Source organism: Lepisma saccharinum, chromosome 16 (assembly GCF_977018435.1).
Source record: "Lepisma saccharinum chromosome 16, izLepSacc3.1, whole genome shotgun sequence".
Taxonomy (NCBI): domain Eukaryota; kingdom Metazoa; phylum Arthropoda; class Insecta; order Zygentoma; family Lepismatidae; genus Lepisma; species Lepisma saccharinum.
The window spans coordinates 41403633-41414548 of NC_139244.1; the positions used below are offsets into that span (position 1 = coordinate 41403633).

At 35.7% G+C, this 10916-nt stretch overlaps 1 protein-coding gene across 2 annotated transcripts in view; it reads left to right on the forward strand.

Annotated features, from left to right (window-relative positions):
* Positions 1-9917, forward strand: part of LOC146000426 (uncharacterized) — a 34656-nt gene extending 24739 nt beyond the window's left edge. For both annotated transcript variants that reach the window (XM_083138040.1, XM_083138041.1), the window contains exons 2-5: positions 477-668; positions 3196-3402; positions 4440-4575; positions 8054-9917. In XM_083138040.1, coding sequence (XP_082994166.1) covers positions 484-668; positions 3196-3402; positions 4440-4575; positions 8054-9532 — 2007 coding nt within the window. In that variant the 5' untranslated portion in view covers positions 477-483 and the 3' untranslated portion in view covers positions 9533-9917. The remainder of the gene's footprint in view (positions 1-476; positions 669-3195; positions 3403-4439; positions 4576-8053) is intronic.
* The last annotated feature ends 999 nt before the right edge of the window (positions 9918-10916 follow it).

Sequence of the window (10916 nt, forward strand, 5' to 3'; positions counted from 1 at the left end):
AGACAAATATATTAGGGTAGGCCCAGCCTCCGGGCCTCTCGGATGCTTCGCCACTGCACACTAGTCTTTCTTGCAACTTGAAACTGACCACTGTCATGCCCACCTATCCTGTTTTGTTTTTGTAACAATAAGAAATGTATACTTCCGTGACATTGTTGTAGCTTGGTTATGTACAAATCAACTGTATTTTATGCAAATTAGTACATACAACACCGAATTACATATAAATGCATTATGTATAAAGGGATTTAATTAACATGTTTATAAATTATATTTTGCTGGGACCTACAGTAATTTACATATAAAACAGAATTACGCAGAACTTAGTTATGTATAAAGCAGTCTCAGCTGTATTTCTAAGTCTCTAAAAAGTGTGTTCAGATGTGGCTGTAAAATAGTGACTGAATAAAAGAAATGTCCTTGTTTTATTGTTTTTAAGATTGCAAACACAAATTGGATTTAATTTACATCTACAGGTAAACAATGAAGTTGACACTAGGAATTATTTTAGTTGCTCTGTTTGCAAGCACCAAGTCTCAGAGAGAATGCCAAATGCCACCACACTGGACAATCAATGGTGAGGACCTTCTGGCTGACAGAAGGGAAAATGTGACACTCCTTGCATTCTTGGATGCTGGGTGTGGGTTCTGTCTCAAGCAAGCAGCCATGTGAGTAGCAAAGGAGAATTGCGAGGGCATGCTAGATATAACTTTTATGCAACAATAAGAAGCTTTTGTTGAGTGATTTAGGCCATTTTGCAAATTAATCTTTAGGTTTGGAGAATTCAAGTGTAAACAGTAAATGCATTACCCATATTTGACAAGGAAATTCTATATCCCCTTGGAAGGGAGAAAAATGCACACTATTAAGAACAATAATTTCAAGAAAATAGTAAAATAATATCAAAACTAAAAATGAATCAATCATTTCCTCACACATGTATATTTTCCAAGAATTCAGGGTGTAAGGGATGACCTTATCAAAAGGAACCTAGATATCGTCACTTCCACATAGTACACCCTCAGCATACATCTTCGAGACTAACGAGGTTCTGACTTTTGGGCCTTCACCTTTATAATGTTTTGTGTGGCTTCTGTTGCATCTTTTTTGTGCCCTTGATTTTCTTTTCGGCAGTTTCAGCTTATCACTATTCTTTCTCATTTGTAATTGACAAAAAGTGGCAGAGAAGTGAAGTAAAATAAATCAAATCAATCAATCAATTTCCAAAGTTTCATTGCTCCACCATACACCCTATTCATATTTTGATTTCTTCCTTGTTCTACCACAAATTTAGGTATTTCTTAAACATAATTCATATGATCTAAAAACAGTTAAAAATCTGTTCTTCTTTGCAAGGATTTAATGTGAAATAACAAAAATAGTTCCCTTACAATTATCCTATTCTAGGAACTTTTTGCATCAGATTTATTATTACACCCAACACTAACAACAAATACTTAAAATATTGTTTAGTATCTTTAAAATAACCACATATTTCAGTTTTTCAATAGTCAGATAAGATATCAATTATTTTACTTGATGTTGGAAACCGTATGAACAAGTTTGCATTTGAGCATTGCATTTTTGTTATTTTACTTCACATTTCTGCCACTCTTGGCTAATTGGCTAATGATGAGAATGAGTGATGATTATATGAACTCTGTGAAGGGACACTCACAAAGAACACCCATGGCAGGCCAGAACTTGAACCTGAAAACTTTGGTAGAGAGATTTAAAGTCAACCATTCTAAGAGCTCAGATACAAAGCTGGCAAGGTTTACAGTTGACAATCTAATACAAATACAGGGTGATCCACTGTAAATTACATAAACTGAATTTGAGTTTTACTTTCTTGTTATTACAATGTATACAGGAATCATGAACACCAGTGTTGTAGATGACCAGCAGAGTTGCTGTTGTAACACAAATTCCAAAATGCCTCCAACTCCACAACAACAAGCACAGTGTGTTCAGTGGTTCTTCAGTGGCCCAAAGATGACATGAAAGATGGCATCATCTCTGAAAACCCATCTAATGAGGTAGCATTCACCTTCCTTCAACTTTTCACACCAAAGTTGTGAAGGCACAATGAACCCTTTCTTGTAGAACTTGCGTACATTGGATGTGATGCGGATACATGTGAAGACACTGTTGCACTATGCATTGGCAAGAGCTGTGCAGCACACCCAGTTCTTTCGACAAACACTTTATAGACTTGTTGTATACCTGTTGCACATTAACTTCATCATGCTATCATGAACCAGTTTCCTCAGGCACTGCAGACCATCTCCTGATGTTTTTGGTACAATGCAGGTTTAAAAACACTATACACTCTTCTTTATGCACATTGTACCTATACAACACTTTCAAACTGTATGTACCACTTGGCACACTGTGAATGTTGTTGCAGATTTGGAGACATTTTGGAATTTGTATTACAACATCACCTGTGCTGGTCATCTACAACACTGATACTGATGTCAATAAACTTCCATGATTACTCTATACGTCCATAAAGACAAGAAAAGAAACTTGTTACCACAGCTTTATGGAGCCACATTGGTCTAGTCAGTAGGACATCTGACTGCCATGTGGAAGACCAGGGTTCAATTCATAGTTGGTGTAATCCAAGGTCACAATTTTTCCAGCCTTGTACCTGCACAAAGCAGCTCTATAAACCTCAACTGTAATTACCAAAAAGTATCATATTGCTTACATGTTTTTTTTGTTTTTTAAGAAATTGGTGTCTTGGTGACCAAATTTCAGACGTTAACTCAAAGTTTCTGCAAAAGTCTGTTTCAAATAAATGTGTACCTGGGAACAATCCTGGGGAGAAAATGTGGGCAGAGCATGGTGCTGATATCACTCCCATAAATGTCTGAGATCAAGAATGTGTGGGACCCTACTTCCACATCCTTGTGGCACTGTGCATGGACACTTTACCTTTTTACCTTCCCATAACTTTTCAACATAATTTTCATTTTATGCCATTTCCACCAGATCACACTATATTTCTGTTAAACATACGACAATTAAGATGTGGACAAACTCATCCCTAGCAGGGGGGGGGGATCCCTTCCATGCCACCTATTAATTTGCACCCCTAATTTAGACTCTAATATGCAGAGAAAAGGTAAACAAATACAATTCTTTAAAGAATGGTAACTGTACTATTAAAAAATCTTAATATTTCAGGCTTGACTTGTTGAAGACATGTTTCCAAGATGGAGGATACCCAGATATAAACTTCCTGATAGTTAACACAGAGTTCTCCAGTGAAGAGGAACTGGCATCTGGCTTGAAAGAAAAGGCAGGCAGCATTCCCTTCTACCAGGAACATGCAGATGAACATGTGTGGACGACAATGAAAGCAATTAAGGATGATATGATCGTATTTGACAGGTAAATTTTAACACAGTTTTATCGGTGTGAGGAGTGCATGAGGTAGTGCAACAATTGGTCAAACAAAACAGCAGTGTTTTCTTCCTTTTTTCCATTATAGCAATGTACATGAATGATGATTAACTGATAAAGGGACAAACAACAATGTCCAGGCTAAGGCTAGGATATCCAGAAATTTCAGTCATGGAATTGTTATTCAATCACTAACAAACTCTACCATTTTCTCCATGAGCACAAAGATGGAATATGATATACACGTAAAGTATAAATCTGAACTGTATTTGCCAATCAGTAACATATTGATTGATTTGCTGTTTTAAGTCCACTTTATGCACAGTAAGGTTAATTGGGACTGGACCTACAGTTAAAAGTGGAATCCGAACCACTATGTGCCTCCACCGAGTATCGAACCTGGAACCCCTTGATTACAAGGCAACGATGCTACCACTTCGCCATCCGGGAGGCCTATATATTGCTCACATGGTTCTGATTGTTTTGTAATTGTCATCATTGCTTGTCGAGTTTCAAATACAATTTTTCCTTTAGAAAAGACAGGACTTAAAATTTCTTAAGCCAAATTTCAGATGTTATCTCAAAGTTTATATGAAACTAGTTCAATGCATATTCTAATAAAAACCGGTTGATGTAAAACAAATATAACAAATAATTAGGACATTTCTCTTACAAATTACCATAATGGGAAAATGTACTGAACAAATTTTGTTTTTGTTGTAACAATACTAAAACAAAAATTCAAATGTGCTGACTAGTTCAACAGGCAAACATTCAATCTAGTTTACCAAGTTGCTCATCTATATACCAGTGAATCATTTGAACTGTGTAATTTCAATGTTTGAAGGCATGTAGTGTAACTTAAGTGTACAATAATTTGTCAACTCCAACATGAATGAACTCCATGACACCTACAGCCATAATGTCAACAAATTGTGTTCATTCAGAACTTCTGTTATTATCATTATACTTATTCAAGGTGCAAATTGTTACTTACAAATATTAATTAAACATGTTATTTTCAGAACTGGTAGACTTGTCTACCACTTGACAATGCCTTGGAGTGTTCTTCACTATCCATATGTGAAAGCAGCCATACTATCAGCATATCTCGATAACCCATGCTCAACCCTCAATATAACAAATAGTACAGAGCTCGAGGTAAGTTCTAGTACGACAACTTTACTATTTCACAAACTGCTCCATAAATAAATAAAAAATAAAGAAATGAAAATTTTAGAGATGTGACAGATTTAGAGTTACCAGTCAAAGTCAAGTTCGTTTTAACTCCACTTCATGTTTAGACAGGCTAATCGGGACTGGGCCTACAATTGAAAGTGGGATCCAACAACTGAGCAATGTGCCTCCACTGGGTATTGAACCCAGGACCCCTATGCCATCAGGGAGGCCCACTTAGGGTTACCAGACATTCTCTTTTACCCAGTGTCCTATATTTTAGTTATGTCTGTTATCTCGGAGGACTGAACAAAAAGTTGTAACTGTCCAACATTTTGATCATCACATAATTTGCATTAAGAAATTATTCATCTCCTGAGGGAATAATTTATCATCTGATATAAGTAGTGTACAGCAGCTGAAGCAGATGCTCTACAATAATTTTCTCATGTATTCTGTGTAACGGTGATGACGTAAATCTGTTATTTCTAAGTCTCGCTTTGCGTCATCCCATTACATTGAGTGAAAATTTCCCACCCGGGAAATTTCATTCTATAAAAATCCCCATGAGGTTATTTTTCCTCACTACCAAGTTATACCGATAGATGTCTCTCCTGTTACTTTTCACCTGTTTCTTCTTCGCTAGCTGCGGAGGTAGGAAAAACACACTTCGTCGCACGACAATCAAGGTTCAACGTCGCTTGGTATTTTATTCAAAAAACTGGGGCAAGTTTTATTGTATAGTGTGCAACCACATATCGTAAGTTGGGACTTTAGAACTTTCGTCATTCATTTTTAAGTTTACGTGTTGCCGTTTGAACTTACATTGCTTCTTTGCAACATCGTGTCCCGTCACAAAAAACTTGTAAGGAATAGTGCTTTGGACTTATTTTCTTTCGTGAACCAATTTTCAGCATATACGTAAAACTTGCGTTAGTCATTTTTGTGGTAATTGTCACGCCCAGTATTTTAATTTGTGGTAACCATTTTTACGCATATATATATTTGCACGACTAGTATTTGTTTTACGAAGTAATTAACCAAGAAGTATTTAATGTCAGCATGAACTTGAGTCGGAACATAGACATTGAACCTTGAAATGACTAGAACCAATACAATTTGCTGCAGTATCCACAAGCACACATGGCATCAAGGAAGTAACGGCATAAAATCTATTACGTAACAGAACACTTGGATTTGACTGCATCAATTCGACTACTTTGGATGTTGCGAACAGCCGGTCTAATTTGGCAACTAGAACATTTATGAAGGTACGTAAGATTACGTGTGTTATAGTGAACTGGAACTTGTGTAACAAACTTAAATTCATACTTGCCAATTGTTGATTTTCGCATTGCAAATAAGACGTGATAAAAGATGGGCTTTGAATGTGTCATGTGCATGAAATCTGATCACGAGTAAGAAAATAGATACGTACAGGTGCGTGTACCAAGTACTAGTGTAAAACATCGCCGCAACAGTAACCCAAATGTGCAACCGATACGCATGTGACCCAAGAACGTAATTTTTATAGATAATCATTCAACCTCAAAAAACCTCATAACGAAAGCCCTTTATACAACTAATAACAAAACGAGACAAATCTTAACCGACTGAGTAGTAGGAATTAATGAGCATCTAATTCTCGTACAAAAAAATAAAAATAGGCAGAAGTTTTTTATTATTACTAAAATTTTAAAAAGTATAATTTTAGGTATTTATAAATTAGTAGAATTTGTCCGTTAAATGTTGGACTGTTACGAACTTTTAAAAATGAAGTAAATTTTATCTGTATTATTGCCGAAAAAGGCGTACCATTTATTTGCATTGTTATTTTTATTGTAAATTATTCTGATCAAAAAGAATGCTAAGAATGAGAATTGTCGGTCGTACGTAAACTGGAATTTGTTGTGAAGCTTAGTAAAAAATAGAAGGAAATATTGAAAGAATGTTGCCGCAAATTTAAATTTGTTAAATAAACGTCTATAGTGAATGTACTACCTTTTTTAATTGGTGTGAGTTGCGATTGGTGACGTGATTGAGGTAATGCTTGTTGTATAACTTGCTGAATTTTTGGAAAGGGTAAAGAAGGGTGAGGAATTTACACACACTTATTCAAACTGTTGTTATTGTGGGAATCATTTCCATATAAGTATTCGGTTAACCCCATAACAAGCAAAAATTGTAATTGCGGTTCCTCGATTTATATTATCCACACTCTATATACCTCTGCGAGTATAGGTCACCTTTGTTCATGCTTCCCATTTTAACCGACATCGAGGAACGGCGTTACATCTGTAAGAAGTTTTGTACATTTTTGAATATATTTAGTTATTCAAAGTTTTAAAATTATAGTTTAACTTAAACTTGTATAAAAAAGATGTTAAAAAAATTACTTACATATGCGAGTATGTTGTTCCTATTTTCCTTTCTTTAGAGAATGACGAGTTTTTGTTTTTTTTGGAGAACGATGAGTTTTTCTGTTTTTTTTTAGAGAATGACGAGTTTTTTAAATATGTCTAGAGAGGGGATATAATATCTTAAATGTATCCACACCAACCCTTGTCCACTATCCTTTTATTACATTTTGACGTGGTACCATGATAAGTACCTAGTTTTTTATATGAACCTGAAGAAGGGGATAGTTTGTCCCCGAAACGTAGTTCTAAAGAAAGGAAAATAGGAACAACATACTCACATACGTAAGTACAGTTTTTAACATTAATTTTTTTAACGTCTTTTTTATATTCTGAAATTGTGAGTAATATGCACCAAACCTACAAAATGCTAACTTAAACTTATATATTGAAAAAACAATTGGCTCCTCAGAGGATTATATTTCAAAACAAACATGTTAGGTGTTGTTGATTATAAGTTTGGGAATTTTGTACCTTGCTGAGCATGTGAATGCCGAAGTGCAAGAGTGCCTTTCAATGGTGTAGTGATATCATTGTCACCTTGTAATCAAGGGGGTCCCAGGTTCATTACCCAGCAAAGCACATAGTGTTTACACTGCAGATCCAGACCTGATTAGCCTACCTTACACTTAAAACAAAACTCAACGCAAAACTGAAAGAAAATCATCACTGTTGCCATGACAACATTGTTATGAATTGTTATGAACACATTGGGCTTTCAGAAGAAACTGTATGAATGAAAGTGAGATGTTAAAAATGGCAGTGATGGACTGGTTGAAGTCCCAGGCGCACTCAAAATCTTGTTCCATGGTACCAAAAGTGCTTGCTAAATAATGGTAACTACGAACAAAAATGAAGTGGATATGCAGGCATTTATAGCCACAAAAACATTTTTGTTACACTACTTTTGTTATTTTTATAACCAATTGACCCTTACTTTTGAAATGAACACCATATCATTATTTACAATTATTTATCGAAATAATCTGTTTCTTTTGATCTTGTTTGGAATAACTTGTATCTAAATCATCAATATCATTTTTCAGACTAAAATAAACACTACAGAAGCAACATTCCCTGACGAGGTGGTACATGATGTTAACAACACTTTAAGGACACAAGTGGAACAACGAAGCCAATTTGATGATAATGAGGCTGCCACAAGCAGTGTGAACAAGACTGCAGATCCTGTTGAAATAGCCAAAAATACAACGCCAGATGCAAGCATTAGCTCAGAAGCAACAAACACCACAGATGACGGCAACAATGATATCCCTGGTGACTCTGAAGACCCTATCCCTACAGAAGGTGGTTACACTAATGGCAATGAGACTGACGATATTATATCTTCATTCTTTAATGAATCAAATGACACCAACCCATATATTGAAGAAGGCATACAAGCAGGCAAAAGCATTTATGAGAACACTAAAAATGTACTTCAAAGTGGACAAAGTATTTTCGATAATGCCATAAGCACATTTCAAAACAGTACAAATCAAGATGATAATCCTCAAAGTGTTTTCGATAATGCCATAAGCACATTTCAAAACAGTACAAATCAAGACTATAATCCTCAAAGTGTTTTCGATAATGCCATAAGCTCATTTCAAAACAGCACAAATCAAGACGACAAGCCTCAAAGTATTTTCAACACATTTTCTAATCCTGCTAAGAACTTGACTGGTGGCAATCGTTTCACAGGAAGCATGTTCAGTTTCCCCGGGCTACGCAGCAACTTTGTACCACAAAACGATGAACCCAACAACGTTACAGATCATGAACAGGCTAATAATGTAACACATGTAGCGAACAACACTGAGAATGTCAACGAGTCAAATTCAGAGTCGTTAAATGTCATTGCTCCACCAACGCCCTCTACTGATACTAACGTTATGGAGGACAACACAACATCTTTAAAACCCAATTCCACTCTGATTCCACCGGTATATGCTGTAATGTTTGCCCCACATTACCATTACCATGGGGGGCTCTTACTTTACCACACACACATTGTATACAAGATAGGAGAACCGTCTACTCATAAGCACAGAATCGAAGACTTCAATGACTCCGCTGACAGTGAAAGTAATCTAAACGTCACAACCCAGGAGGAAAATGACAGTAACAATGTCAGATCTCACCAAGGTAGGGCTCTTGGTACAAGTAGTGAAGAATCATCCCACAAGCAGGAGGAAACTGTGCATCAACATACAAGCAGAGAGGAAAGCAATTCTACCAATAACACTACCAGACATGAAATGCACTCGCACTCACACGCTCACGGTCACCATCACCGCCATCAACATCATCTTCCGCATCAGCATGAAAAGAACTTCAATGCATCCCAACCGGCATATGAGGATGTGGAGAATGCTGCAGAAACAGAAAATGCCGCCAGTGCAAGCACAGACTCTGTTGTGGATGTTACACCAACAAAACCAGCTCTTCCACATATTGAAGAAGAACTTAAGAATCATTACCATAAGATACTTACATGGTTAGATTACAAACTGCTTTGTTAATATAAGAAGTGGGAGAATGGACAAATATCTTTCAAATAACCTCAGCCAATTTCCATAGCATTAATGAATGCAAGTGTACCACAACCTGTTCCTCAGTGATGGAGAGAGATTGATTCAATATTTTAGCAAATGAAACCGAAAAACTTAAGTCACAAACAGTATGCAAAGAATACATAAAATGAAATACACATTCCTATTCTATCAAAGCAAAGAAATGTTTACAAATATAACATTTGTACAGGAAAATAAATAACAACCCAATTATATTATGAACCCCTATATGTTGTAATAAATGTTAATATTCTGAGCAAATGTTGTTTATGTAATAAAACATATTGTATAACAACAATTTTAAGAGGCCTAAAAATAAACACATACATACAGAGTGTTTCAATTAATTCTGCTAAAAAATAATATAAGAGTAATTGTAAGTAAATCCCGGTCATGGAAACCTACAACAACAACTGAGGGTGCGTCATACTGATCACACTTCCGATGATCGCACACCTCCACTGAGGGATGCAAGAGTGAGGCCGGCAGTCGGTAGGTAGTCTCTGGCCCTCAGGGCTGTTGTGCTACAGGTTATGATTATTATATTATACTAATTGTAAGTATACATATTGTTCTTCCTACAATGTGCAAAGTATACATTATTTATGATATTTTGCTTTCAGGAAAGAACAGTGTAAAATAATCCCATGCTTTTTATGCCTTTCATGAACACTTCATTTTGTAAATGATCAACTCCAACTACGAAGCACGTGAAGTAACAAACATTTGAAAATAAGTTTTATGTTGGTGAGGAACACTAATATTATACATAAAGTTAGATCAGGGGTTGGGAATAATACATTATCTAGAGTAAAGATAATGGTGAGGAGGGAGAAGAGGGTTCCTATGGGGTCCAGTTGGAAAAAAGGACAGCCTGTACAAATGTAGTACACTAAATAAGTATGTTTTTGGAGCTGATACTCTGATTTTGACTACTTTTTAATTCAATTTAATAATATTTTGAACAAAATAATCATAGATAGATATGGCATAGTTTTAATATAATAATTATATTCTGGCATATTTGAAATGTAATAATTATATTTTTAACTACTTTGAACAATTGTTAAAATGCTACCATGTTCAAGTACAAATGTTGGTGTCGACAGGTATTAGTAACATTAGAATTAATATTGGTTCAACTGAGGTAGGATTGGCCCTATAGCGCACAACAGCAGTGAACCCCCAGTAATGTATGGTATTCACTTCGAAAATACCTTTTCTACAATTTTTCATTAAAATTTCTGCACAATGTATTTGTGGCTCCAACATGACAAATTCAATTTTTGCTTAGAAAGAGAAATTGGGAGTCAGTTGCACTGGTGTAGTTTCT